General features: G+C 39.1%; 1 protein-coding gene across 2 annotated transcripts in view; it reads right to left on the bottom strand.

The window, feature by feature from the left end:
* The window catches only part of LOC129722123 (uncharacterized), a 279,868-nt gene that overhangs the window by 81,319 nt on the left and 183,689 nt on the right, over positions 1-14,860 (bottom strand). For both annotated transcript variants that reach the window (XM_055675370.1, XM_055675369.1), the window contains one exon: positions 7,235-7,649. In XM_055675370.1, coding sequence (XP_055531345.1) covers positions 7,235-7,649 — 415 coding nt within the window. The remainder of the gene's footprint in view (positions 1-7,234; positions 7,650-14,860) is intronic.

A 14,860-nucleotide genomic window follows, 5' to 3' on the forward strand; every position in this document is an offset into this window, starting at 1 on the left:
CAAGTTATGTCGTTGCATGTAACTGGCGGATGAATCTGCATACTAAATTCTGTTTTTACACGATTTTTTTACGTGATTTTATTTTACACGTTTCTTTACGCGATTTTCTCGAAATTACGCGATTTGTGACATGAGAAACATTTGTATATGAACCAAGTTATAACACACACACATACATACACACATATGCACACATATATCAATATGCACACATACACACACATACACGCACACATACACACACTTACCACATAGCGAAAGATTTTGTCAAAACGACGCGATCTTTTTTACACGATCTGTTTCAAATTACGTTAGAGACGTTAGAGAAATTTTTATTAACGTTTAAGTAATTTAATCACTTGTCAGAGAGCCCTCTCTTCAACCGACGGAACAAGACCCAGTCGCGTGGACCTAAATCTGGAGAATACGGTCAGTGAAAACCCAGTTTGTAGCAAAATTATTCCAACCGATAAGGTCGTATTTTGAGCAGAATGAGCGAAAGCATTGTCTTAATGCAAGAGCACTTTTCTCTTCATCTTACGCGGCAGCTCTACCTTGGTATTGTTTATCGATTATTTTACCATGTTGCCAATGATTATCGACGAACTGTGCGAGGCAAACGGCACTGCACAGTGCCTTTTAGTATCTTCATTGCCTGATATGAAATTCAAAAAAACAGTTCATAGATTCACAAGAGAGCCGGCACAAAGTCATCAAGAGGTATGGTGAACTTGCTGAAATATTTCAAAACGAAAAATAATTATTACCTTCATAGATACAGATTAGACCACACCAAAAAGTTTTCTAGAACAGCTTTAAATGTTGATTTACTACACCGTTTTCTGTAATCAACAGATCCAATTATAAGCAGTGCGGTGATGCAGAATACAGACTATATATTAATTAGGAGGATAATGCTAATTCTGATGGGGATGATTTTTCAACTTAATATTTTTTATTCATTTATTTTAGCAAAGTTAATGCATGAAAATATAATTTAATTATGGGAACAATACAACATGTTTAATTTGGAAAAGGTATGTAGTGATCAGTAATCTGGCCAACATTTTCACGTGTATTGTCATCGAAAACGTTGAGTAAGGCTGTTTTTGAAACAAAACTTAGGCAATGAAGATACTGGAAGGGACAAACGTTCAAAGTGATTTCGTAGAGTGATTATGATAATATTTCATTCTATGCAGGTTTCGTCTGCTAGTTTTTGCTGTTTTGTGCTCTTGGTATGCACAAAAAATGATGCTTTTTCAATATTATTCGGCAATAACTCGATTTGTGTGGAAGCTATCTATTTCGTGTCTTCTACAAGGTTGTGTGTTTTAATGATATACAAATATATGTTGAATACTATAACCTTCTAAATGTTACAGTTTTTTGTATATTTGAAAAAAAAAACTAATTTTAAAGACAAGTCTAATGAAAAACGTTATATATCAAAAACAAGAAGAGTTAGAAGAAAAGTGTCCTCGACAAAGTTTTTTGAAAGAACTTTTTTTAACTTTGCTGAAGACACCATTTCTCTAAAGTGTAAGGCTAAGAAGTTAGATTTCGCAGCGCCACTAGCGGTTGAGTTTCGAACTAAAATTTTCTGTCATGATTCGAGCCTTTTTATATACTAAATATCTTCGGAAGATATTATCTCAATAAAACCATTATTTGGAGAGCAAATGAATTAAGTTCACGTCTTTTAACTCTCGTACCACTGTGCAGTGGTCCAATAAGGCAAAAAGTGGTACTTAATTCAATTGCGCCTTTCACCTTCATTTTAGCTTAATAGTGTCTTCGGAACAATCGTTTGTATGAATGACCCGCATAATCACAAATTGTCAAAATATATGAAAAGTTAATTATACTAAAAATAAAAAAAATAACTTTTTTGTGTTGAGAGATAGACAAATAGTTTATTTAGAAAAGTTGTAGAAGATGCAAAAATATGAAACTTTGTTGAACAAATGAATGTCTTGTCTTTTTTCCATACAAAGTTATAGAGTATATTACATGGAATTTACTTAAAAGTTAGTTTTTTTTGTACTTAACTTTTGTTAGTTGCATTTTACACGTAAGTGTTGTTCGGAGGAATTTTTAGGGCACGCAAAACACACATTTTTGCCAAAGAGTATATCTCTCTAAGACTTTTACTAACAAAGTTATATCGTATTTTAGCTAATTTTTTGATAACTTCAAGAACGTATAGGTTAAAAAGGGGTAAGAAGAATCATGATGTCGATACTTTTCCTTGAAGTTAAGCTAAAGTACTATAAACTCCTGTAGGCTCCATTTGTCCCAATCCACCCATATTAGAGAACGGCGATCATATGTTACAGTAGGTTTTCATATATCAGAAATACTAACTTTTTTGTGTTAAGAGATAGAGGAATGAATTATTTGGCAAAGTTTTAGAACGTGCAAAAATATGGTACTTTGTTGAACAAACAAAATTCCTATCTTCATTGGTTACAGAGTTACGGAATATTTTCTATAAAAGTAACTAAAAATTTAGTATTTTTGTACTTAACTCTTGTTAGTTACGTTTTAAAAGAAAACGTTGTCCTAAAGAAGCATTTGTACATACAAAACACACGTTTTCGTAAGAGGCTAGTCATCTCCAGAACTTTTCCTTGCCAAGTTATAGCATATTTTAGCTTATTTTTTCGATAACTTCAACAACGTATAGAAATCAAATCTAACGATAGCGATTATGCGGGTCATTCATACAAACAATTGTTCCGAAGACACTATGAAGCTAGGATGAAGGTGAAAAGCGCTATGGAATTAAGTTCCACTTTTTGCCTTATTGGACCACTGTGTGCTGGTTAAACTCAAGCGTTAGTGGTGGATCCATGTCAGGAATCGCCAAATTAATCCGTCCTCTTGCGCGTAATTAATTGCAGATTCTCCGAAGACACGTTTGACACGGCACCCATCGTGCGCACAGCTGCTCGTTGACGGTTATACATCTAACGCAAAACTGATGTACTTCGCGCACAACGTATGTATACCAGTGTAGCGCAGCCGTCCCCTTTTTCGAATTCTTTCATTTCACCACCTACGCCGCGCTACCCAGTTGCTGCGTAAGTTTTCTCCGTAAGTACCATGAAACGGGGTGAATAGAAACGAAACTTCTTACTATCACAAGTTTGTTTTTTCTGAGAAATGATTAAGCAAACTATCTCACTAATATATTTTTATCTGACAGTCTAAAAATAGAAGAATAATACCGTATTACCATTTAGATGGCAACGCTGCTGTCATTCGGTTCCTTATTGTTCAAAGTTTATCGTCGTCACTCTAGCTTTTTGTTGTTCTCAAAAACTTCACCCGTGGCGGCAAAATCCTTGCAAGTTCGTTTGATACTTATACTGATTTTGTTAGATTGAAGTGTTATTCGTTTGGTTCTGACGGAATTTTCGATTCACAACAGGTATTTTTCATTTTTTTCTTGTGTGACAAAAAAAAACACGATTTCAAAGATTTGCAGGGTCAATAGAAACAATGGTGCTCTTTATTCTGATTGTTATATTTTCACTAAGGATTTTCTTTTCATTATTTTTTATTGTAATTTAGGCCAAAAAATGGTAAGAAATTATAAGTCGACTGCATTGAAGAAATACGAAAAGCCAGATCCAACTATACTGAAGCTAGCTGTGAACGATGTTAACAAAAATAAAATTGTCGTTGCGGGAAGCAGCTAAAAAAATACAGCATTCATTATTCTGTAATCTATCGTCATTATAAACACGGAAGTGCCATTAAACCTCAAGGAGGACAAACTTGTCTTACAAAGAAAGATGAGCAACTGTTGTTTGATAGACTAAAGGTTTGTTCCGATTGGGGATGTCCTATTAAAAACGTTGCGTTGCCTAGTTAAGGAGTACCTGGACAGGCAGCAAAGGAAGGTGCCGAAGTTTAAAAATAATCTGCCCGGCAGAGATTTCGTGTCTTCCTTTTTAAGGAATAAGGAGAATTTATCATTCCGAATGTACCAAAATATCAAAAGAAAGAGAGCTGCTATTTCCCGTGACGACATCAACCAATATTTCGACAAATTATCAATCGAGCTTCAAAACGTACCACCGTCCAACATTGTAAACTTCGACGAGACGAATTTGAGTGACGACCCAGGCAGAAAGCGAGTTATCACTAAACGTGGATGCAAGTACTCCGAAAGGGTAATAAACAGCACCAAAGCATCAGTTTCTGTCATGTTTAGCGCAGCTGGAAATGGTACAATACTGTCACCTTACGTTGTATACAAAGCAGTTCATTTGTATAGTTCATGGACTGAGGGAGGGCCGAAAAACACCAGGCATAACAGATCGAAATCTGGATGATTTGAAAGCTCTTCGTTTGAAGACTGGCTGACCACAATTGCAGTGCCATATCTGAAAAAACAAACCGGAAAGAAAGTTTTGATTGGCGATAATCTTGCATCGCATTTAACGCTAAAGGTCCTAGATACCTGCACCAAAAATGACATCGACCTCATTTTCTTGCCTCCCAATTCAACACACCGCAACCGTTAGACGTGGCCTTTTTTCGTCCTCTAAAGACTGCCTGGCGAAAAATTTTGGAGAAGTGGAAGAGCGGTCCTGGTAAATTCGAGTCATCTTTGCCGAAGGACAAGTTCCCGAGGCTTCTTAGTCAACTGATGCGTGACATCGGCAAAAACGGACCAGCAAATGTCCGTGCCGGCTTCAGAAAATGCGGAATTGTACCACTAGACAGGAAGCCTGTTTTGGATATGTTACCGTCAGTTCCGAATTTGGATGAGGTGAGAGACGACTGTCAGAAACTTGACGAAAGTCTCGTCTCACTTCTGAAAGAAACACGATGTGGTCAAGCTCCTACAAGAGCCAAAAGGACGAAGATTGCAGTGCAGTCAGGACAGAGCGTGATTGGGCACCACAGTCGATCAGAAGGTGATTACCCTCAACTAAGCAATTCAAATCCCATTTATTAATTTTGTTCAATTGTTTTCGATTTGACTGGAAAATCGCACAGGTGTTCCTTTTCAATAAAAACCTTGTTTACACTGCGTAGTCATGAACCCGTTTTGTTTTTTCGTAATTATAATTGGAAACTTAGTTTATAGAGTACTGTTTCTATTCGCCCCATGGTGGGGTGACTAGAAACATATCATTTTTTATTTAACATAGAGACGATAAACAATTGATTCAAAATGACTCTATGCAGTAATTAGAGAGGGAGGTAAGACCCATGTTTTAGTAGATTTATATCGACTCTAACTTAACACGTTTTTTTTTAATAACCACAAATGTGTTGGAAGGTGTTTCTATTCACCCCGTTTCACGGTATTCAAAACAGTCATAGTGGTTTTTTTCATCACATCGCTATTCCGTTTGTTCATCCGTCCAACGCTATTCCATGCAATCGAATTTGCAAGTTACAGTGTCTTATTGTGACAAAAGAGACAAATTCAAGGAAAAGACAGATTCCCGTACTGCTCGTGCTGGGCTTTAATTTCCGGTAGGTCAATTTTATCAATTGCTGCGTAATGGTCTCTATTGTCCAGGGAGGTGTTTTTCCGAATATGAATTACTGCTATATATTAAAGCTCCTCTGCTGCCGACGAAACGGGAACAACGGGGTCTTGTACACAACCTCTTCAATTTTTCTCAGAAAATTTTTTCACGATGTATATTATTTTTGAAAAAAAAACGGAATTATCATCTATAACTTAGCTGCGGACGTCGCACCGATCAAACAAACCTTTCTGGCTTTAAACAAACATATGACATAGATAAATTGAAAACATAAAGAACAATTAAAATTGTAGCTTTTAACCAGTCCTGTGAACTTCGAAGCTCTTAGCCAAGTAGGAAATGCCTAAAGTTGAACTTATATGTAGGTATCCCGTAAGCAAATATAGAAGCTAAACGAACCCCGCGGGTGATTACTCTGCGGCTTTTTGTTGCACTTCTGAACTCGCTAGGGGCACCAAAATTCACAAGAATAATAACAAAGATACAATCGTTAATATCGCCAGTTTGAGCTCTTTTTCGCAATTCTTTTTTTCGCTTTTGTTGACCAATGTTATTAAAGTTTATAACCGAGTTCCGACCCGTATTACCCTATATCTAAACATAATCTTAAATCTATACTGGAAATAGATCAACATTAAATTAGAACATAAAAAATATTATCATTTCTCCATTGTTTGGATTCGATTTTTTCTCTTGATTCGATTGAATTAAATCATTTTGATACTTCAGTATTAGGTATTGATATTTTGATTTTTTTAATGTGCTACTTAAATCATGATTCTCTTCATGAGTGTTCTGAGTTTCCACATTTCAAGTGAAAAAAGAGTTAAACCTGATTAGGAATTAATACCCAATTGGCAAGTACTTGTCGTGAAATAGAAGAAAATTCAAGAAGCAATCGATCCAGTTCACAATAATATCCTCAGGCGAAATATTTTAAATGCTAATGCACTTAAATTATTCACATCCCAGTATTCGGTGTTAATCTGACGAGTTTAAACACTTCGATTGGGCAAAAAAAAAAACAAAAATCGCATCAACCAACACCTACTTGTTTGTTTGCCTCCACACACTTGAACGCACCCTGAAAAAACAGATTCAACGGTGTGTTGTTGGAGTGCAAAAAACGGCACTGAGAACCTCAGGCCACAGACCAACCGAACGTTAATGCCTGTAGGAACAAAGGTTAACCTTGCTGAAGCGCCATGTTTCAACTTCCGTGCCTTCCTAATTTTATAACGCTTACCGGCGGCGGCAGCGGCAGAGACGGCCGCGGTAGCGTTAGCTGTAAAACGCGATAAAATATATTCGGCTCAATCGTTCGAGATAAACAGCGGATGCAGGATCATTGCCATCGTGGCAGCAGCGTTGGCTGAAAGTTCAAAGTTGGTGTGGAATTCGTTCGACTGTGACTAATAAGGAGCAGCGATTTATGGGGGCATAGAATTTGGTTAGCTCTCCCTGTGCCTGGGCGGGTGCGGGCGTGCCACCGTGCGTAAAAGTTATACCGTTGACGCGTAACAAAATGTCACCGAATTGAAATGTCACATTGAATTACCATATGTGGTGTGCGGTATACAGATTGGCTCCACATGGAAAATTCGCGGTATCTACTTTTTTCGATTGGGTAGATGCTGCGGAGCGGATATTCTTTTATTCATGAGATGGATGTGTTAATTTGGGCAAATTTTTTTTCTAGAGACCCTTGAACTTACCGGTTCAGATGTTCGAGCAGTTCGTTCTCCTCTCGGATTCGTTCCTCGCTTAGGTTACTGACAGGAAGGACCACCTCGGTGATACGTGGAATATCCGCCCCCTCCACTGCGGGTTCCACATCACTGATTCGTTTAGCGTAATAGTTATTTATCTTATCTGTGCTGGAAACATCCTCCCGCTTGGTCCTCCGATGCGAGCCGACGAAAGAAAGTAGTTTGTCCCGCAGTTTATTGTCAATTAATTTTCCTTCTCCGACTACATGTTGCTGCTGTTTCTGCTGCTCCCAACTTTGGCTTCGTGAAGTACTTGTTCTGTTACTACTTGTATTGCTTCGGGCGAAACCTTGACGGTCCGAGTCCAACCCACCAGGCAGTATGGATGATGATAATTGATGATCATTACTGTCTGCGAAGCCTGCACAAAAAGAGGGAAAAATAAACGAAAATATTAGCCTTTTAAAATGAACATTTCTGCAGCAGTCGAAGGATAAGAGAAACGAAATGAAAATTAATGAATGACTGGCGAGAATTCACCGTCGGTGTTGAAAGCTGCTGAAATAATTTATGCGCGGTATGTAGTTGGATCTTATCTCATCTCAATAAATTAATGGCATTAAGTGAGTTGCAAACGTTGCCAGAAGTCCATTTGCAGTCGGGACGGAAAATTCCTCTCTACAGTGAATGAATTATAAACTTTCTCGTTATCTCCTTCTAGCCCATCGACGGAAAAAAAAATATCCGCTTATTGCTAAATGTGATCCAATTTTGATTAAAAATTCACACTCCCTCCATCAATTTAGTTTACATCACACTGAATGAGGAAAACGCGCCACCGCTGTGTACGAAATTTTCGCTATTAGCCGCTCATTTGCCTATAACGCGCCAAATTGCTTTACCAAAATTGGATTTTGAACGACCATTATATTGCCTCGGAGCGGCACCAATCCCGTAGCAACCAGCTTCCCGTGCGAGTATGGCGTAAAAAGTTTTATACATTCGATACCGAGATACTGTCACTGCTGGTGCCGTGGCTGCGATCTAAAATTATTTACCGATTTCATGTGTTCTTATTACTAACAGAGGTTCGCTAACCAGTTTCGGATATTTTACACACTGTTTCTCAGTGCCTCGAAGGAATGATTGAAAATAAACACATGCGGTGCTTGTACAAGACCTCGTACCGGACCTCAGCGACAACCCTACGCCTGGCTTCTTGCGACACTTTGGGAAAATCGCTGCATGTTTTACAACCGAAGAACAGCAGTTTGTGCAATTATACATTCCAGAATAAATATGAAATTGAAATCTATATGCAGATTAGCCTCCAGTTTGCTTAGTCTCCTCAAACTCAAACAGTTTGAAGAAAGGATGGAGGAAAGCAGTTAAAAGAAGGTCGTTACGTACAATGTAGGTATGCACCTTCGTTCCTCAAACCCTCACAAATAGAGAAAGGGTTTCCGAAGACGCAAAGCCTTTGCCAATGTTGAACCGTGTTTTAGCTGTAGAGTGTGTGGCATGCAAACATGGAACTTGGAATGGTTTAAAATACATGCAAATTCAGGAATTAAATTATCAAGAACATGCCACGGAAACCGGCTGGCAGCAGAGAAGCCAGCACAGATTTTAAATCAGCTCTTGAACCCCGGTGCAAGTGACAGGGAACACAGTTTCATCCCTAGACTAGGCAGCCCCAGTCGGGTAGACAAGCAGGAATTGAGGAACCATTTCCTGGCGATAAATTTTCGGTCTGTGTTATTTATGAAGTCGGTTTGAGTGTTGAGGTATGTTTAGGATTAAATCCTTAAAACCTTTACCATTTCATCCTGCACGGATTTCACACGATTGGCAATTTGACCGCAAGACTTCAGTAAATTTTACATATTAAAACTGTTTAATTTTAGGTTGCAGATTTTACAGATTTTTTAGATTAAACATAGCTTGTAAACGGGCCATCCACATTTCACGTGGACAACTGTAGGGTTGTGAAATATATTGGTCCAACTAAAATTTTTAAAATTTGTGTGAGCGGTTGTCGAAAGTGGACGGGGGCCGTTGCCAAAAAAATATCCACGTGAAAGATTTTACAAGCTTTAACCTGAATCAACGGGGCCCGATGACGTTTGTTATCTATGACTTAACAAGCTAAATAAAAATGATAAATTGAAGCTTCCAGAAATCTCAAACCAAAGCTGAACCAAACCCAACTTCCCCCAGAGTTTGATGATTTAACCCGTTAAAAAAAAACAAAACTGGACCATCCCCGGTGCATTATCGATCTATTTCGCTAACATGTTGCCCATCAACAGTGATGGAAAGGATGGTGAATCGACGTCTAATTCAGCACCTGTATTACAACAACCTTCAAGACCCCTGACAGCACGTATTCTGCCCAGTCGGTGGAACCAACATTCTCTTTGAGACTGTTACCCAAACATTGGACGAGGTAAAAAAGGAAAACCCACATCACAAATGTATGTAATCACGCTTGGATGCCCGATAGGTTAGTAACTAGAGGTAAACTTTGAATAACAATCTCCGTATCTGATATCGCACTCTGTAGTCGACTCTCAGATCAGAATAGTATCTTCACAGCCGAAGCGGTAGCCATAGCCTAATGTCTTGTTCAGACTACACCGCATATCACCTGATATCGCTAGATGATATCACTTTGAATGTTCACACTATAGTGAGATGATATGGTTTGACATTTGCTTTATTTGGTTTGGTAATTGACCGTGTTGCCAGTTGCTGCAAATTTTCTGTGTATTAGTTACGGTAGTGTCCTCCAAAACCATCGCGAACCAGTTAAACCGAATCTGATCGTTTTCGTTTAAAGTGGAAGGTTTCGAATCCGATGGGCTTTTCATCACGCGATTCTCATTCATGACTCCTGGTCCAGTCTAAGCCAAACAGTTTTGAGGATTCTTTCTCAGGATTCTTTATCGAGGACGCTGTTGATAATTTTTAAAGATGGACAACTGACGTTATCTGGGGCGCCTGAAGAATAAGGAACATAATCCCGGGAAACCTTCCTCCGAAAAATAAAAGGGGATACTCGTTGCTGGGAATCGATGCCAAGTGGTAATATCATGAGTCCGGTGCGGAGACACCCGCATAAGCCAAATGCGACACATGGAGTACTTGTAACCAGCCATGGTATAAACACTGAACCGTGCTGCACTGGTGCGGTTTTTGCATAGCAACACGATACGACGTGTCTTGCTACCACCACTCGGTGTTAGTGCTAGACACACGGCACGAAGGGCGAAACTTGAAACACCGAAGGCAGTGTCAGTGTTATATGGTCGCCACTGGTGCTTTAAGCTTCGGTAAACACCGGCGCTGGTGGATCTAGCTTCGGAAAACACTGGTCTCACGTAAAGAATAATATCAACAATGTAAGTATATTTGGGAACATTTTCCTTCGCATTAAGTCTAGCAGAGCCATATGACAGTGACCGAGGTGTTTCTACGAAGTTCAAACATTCGGCTACGGTGCTCTCATGAAAGTAAATTCCTCGTTTCCGGTGTTTGCCGAAGCTTGAGGCACCAGTGGCGATCGTATAACACTGCCACTGGCTTCGGTGATTCAAGTTTCGCCCTTCGTGCCGTCTGTCTTACACCAACAGTGAGTGGCAATTGCTAAGCACGCCGTTTCGTGTTTCAAATATATCCCTCAGTGCAGAGCGTGTTTTGGACATAGCTGCTTGTAACTCGGTAGACAAGCATCAAGAATGCAGATTTGTAGCAGAAAATATGGGCAGGATAAGGACTACCGTTTAAAGCAGGAGCCAGAGTAGGATTTGGAACAACGTTAGTTAGGACCGGGCGACTGAAGCATGAGATGCGGTGCCTTGCTAGCTATATCTAAGACGGCAGCCCCGTAAGGTAGCACACCGAATCTGAACTACTACGAACAATCCAGATAATAATACGGAACGGAATAATCGGCATGGACCTTGGTGATCGAAAAAGGACAACGATTATTGGAAACTCTGGAAATGTGAGGACTCTTCTCGAACCGGCACGTGTAGGTAGGGCAGTAGATCCTATTGTGGACAGTTCATTTAGGAACCACATTTACTACAGTGGGCATGGAGGCAGATCTTATCTTATTGATTTCGTTGCAGCCAGAGGCATGGCTATCTGTAGCACTAATTTTGCATACCGAAATATTTATAAACACACCTGGATGCACCCAAAGGGTTTGGTCTGTTCTCAGATCGACCATGTTCTGATTGATGGTCGGCACTTTTCTGAAGTTACATACGTAATCACTATCTCGTGGTATCCAAGACCCGCACCCGATTGTACAACGTATTGGGTACAGCTGCGACAATCACGCCATGATTATGTGGGCAGTCCCAATCGACACATCCAGGTCATTAGCGGTCTACCGGATCAAGCGGTTCAGTTTTCGACGAGCCCGCTCCTCCACCACCCTGATAACTGCTGGCATCCTCACCGAACGCAGCCGCCCGGATCTCTCACAGTCCTTGGCCGTATCCCGGTACCGACGAATGGTGGTATGGACGAAATTTCGCTCCACCCCGGAATATGTCGCCGGGTCGCTAACCTCTCGCAAACAATTTAACTACGACGTCGCGGTACTCACTCCTTCATCGTGAGCGGAAAACAACATGAGGCTTACACTGACATCAATACCAATACACAGAATGCATATGGTGCGCAAAAAAGTTCGAACTTATTGTACACTTTGTTCATGTATCGCAGCTCTAGTAAGGTAGCATTCTGAATTTGAATTACAGCGAAAAACCAGATAGTCATACAGAACCAAAAATCGAACTGCGATCGAAAAAGGTTAACGATTTTTGGAAGAGCTCCGAAAACGGACGAACGTGTATTTCAGGCAGTTGATCGTATTGTGGACAGATCATTTGAATATCACATTTATTACAGTGTGGCGGCGTGAAAGCAGAAAAGGAGTCAGTTTTGTGCTAACACGAAAACAGATGGAGTGTGTTATTAGATGGAAACCGGTTGTTGACCATTTATGCATATTATCAATGTGTACGTACCGACCAATGATAAACCCGATGACGAGGAGGAGGAGGTGATCTGTGGCACTTATTTTGCACGTTAGAATATTCGAATTCATACCTGAGTACACCCATAATGAAAGGCCTGGGGTGACATTGCGCATTTCGTTTCGAGTAACTCGAGCAAAGCTAAATGATCGCTGGTGGGTGTTACGTTTTGTTTTTCGTATTTTTTTCGACTTTGCGGGTTAGACGAGCCAAAGGACAAATGACAATGACAGCTCCTTTTGAGCTGAAAGCTAAACTGGCAGTATGTGACGTACTCGAAAATAGTGAAAATCGCTCGAATCGAGTTGCACAATGCCACACCTGGTTTCAGATCAACTATGTTCTGATCGATGGTCGGCAAACATTACAGATCATTTTCTCGCGGTATGCAAGATTCGCGCCCGGCTTTAAACTTATTGGATTCGAGGACAAAAGTTGAGCATCAGGCGGTTATCAAAGGGAGGAGTGGCTATAAAGTACTCGCAGAATGTTGATGAGCGTATCGATGAGAGAGTTAGAGAAGATCTGAATGAACAATGGAGACATATCCACAGTACGATCAGCATGACAGTCGTGGTTTGACAGCGAATTCCGGCGAGCGAAGAGTCGCGCCAGAGAGAGATATCGAGCAGCTTGAGCCGCTGAGACGAGATTCCATCGCAGGAAAAACTTCATCATTGGAAGCGAGCCGAGGAGCTTGCACCAAGAATATCAATGGAATCAAGAACCGAAACTTGTCAGCCCTTGTTAAGAATGAATATTGAAATTGATAGACTAGCTGTGGATCTACCATCAGTACCATTCATGGACGAGGTGGAGAAAGCAGTGAAAGAGCTGGCAAATTGCAAAACGGTTCAGAAAGACGGCATTCCCACCGAACTTTTCAAAGTCGATCCATCGCCCGGACCACGCCGAGGATGTGATGCGACGAAAAATTGCCTCGGTCCAGTTTGAGGGCCGCATATATCCGATCCACAAAAAGTCCATCGCCTTAAAATCTTTCGACAAATCTCCGATGAATTCAGAAAATCGCAACCTTTGAAGATTCCACATCAAGCGTAAGGGTATCTAGTAACTGGGAATATCGAACATTTTTGTGACGTTAGATGGTTTGAAGCAGAGCGACAGGCTGTCAAACATCGTTGGTATAGGGTTGCGGCTCTGTCTTTGAAAGCTCATATCTTTTGAACTAATAACAACACCAACCCGAAATTTTCAGGAGAGCTTAGAAATTTTGTCAAAAATACTTTTCAGATTTTTCAGTGCCCCAGAACATAATTTTTCAACATATTGTTTTAAATAGTTACGAAAAATATTTTTTTGTCTAAAAAAAATATTTTCATAAACTACAACTTAAGATGCATCTGCTGTGAAAATTTTACCAAATGCAATGCAATATTTTTAAAGATTTGTCTACTTAAAAAGAATATTGACCCTAGTTTCGAATGACAAATACAACTTAAAAAATTACTCAAATTAAAAAAATTATAGGAAAATCAACTTTCCGAGTGAAACTCTTGAAATTTTTAATACTTTTTTGAAATACTACGAGGTATACAACCCTAGGGTTGTATGAAATGGTGACGTGGGACTAAATACTGTAATTACTGTAATTACAGACACAATAAATTCGTTTGTTCAGTGATTTACATATTTTAATTCTCACCCTCTTAATTTTTTCAGAAATATATTCAATTACACTCGATAGAACTTCATTTACGCCTGGTAATGTTGTGCCAGTAGTGTTTTTTTTTGTGCAAACAACATTTAACAATTACAACGAAGTTAAAGTTTCTCATTTTCTACTTCACATATTTGTTACATTTGCCAACAATTACATTAACTGTAGTACGAAGACAGCTGATATAAGTATATTATTTTATTCGTAAAGTTAAAAATAATAATATATCTAACAATGTTGAAATGTAAAAATAAAAAGATTCTGAATAGATCTTAGTAAATGGACAAAAAATTCACAAGCACTCACCGGCTCTTACTCTTCTTTAAATTAGTATTTTGAGGAACTTACTTGTTCGATATTATGTAGGTCACGATTATTTGGTGAGTATCGAAGGTAAAAAATAAATAAAAATAACCTATAACTGTCGCAAAAATTTTCAATTCTTGTTGAGTAATTTATGGTTTTTATGGTAATCATATTCATGGAATAAACCTTCAAACACCATCAGTGGCAGAATTGCAGTTTTGATTGCACGCAAATAGAAGTCGTGCCCGCTGCAATGATAAACGACGAGAAACTACCGGAGCACAGTGTTTTATTTTGCTGATTTCGTGCTCTAAATTAATAGCGTCCTCAAATTTGATTTTTGTGATACACTTCATTTGGAAAAGTTTGTATGTATTTTATTACGCTTCTTCCAGAATGGACGATTTAGTTATTATTTGAAAAATGTATTAATTTAGTGATTATTTGAAAAATGTATTTTTTTTCAGAACAGTAAGATAGACAGTTGCAGTCTTCGAGAAAGTTGTAGTAAATGTATTTGCTAGCATCTTTGACGAAGGTGTCGAAATGCTATCTTCTATGTAAAAAAAGATATAAAAAGTATTATATGCA

This window comes from Wyeomyia smithii, chromosome 2, assembly GCF_029784165.1.
Source record: "Wyeomyia smithii strain HCP4-BCI-WySm-NY-G18 chromosome 2, ASM2978416v1, whole genome shotgun sequence".
Lineage (NCBI taxonomy): Eukaryota > Metazoa > Arthropoda > Insecta > Diptera > Culicidae > Wyeomyia > Wyeomyia smithii.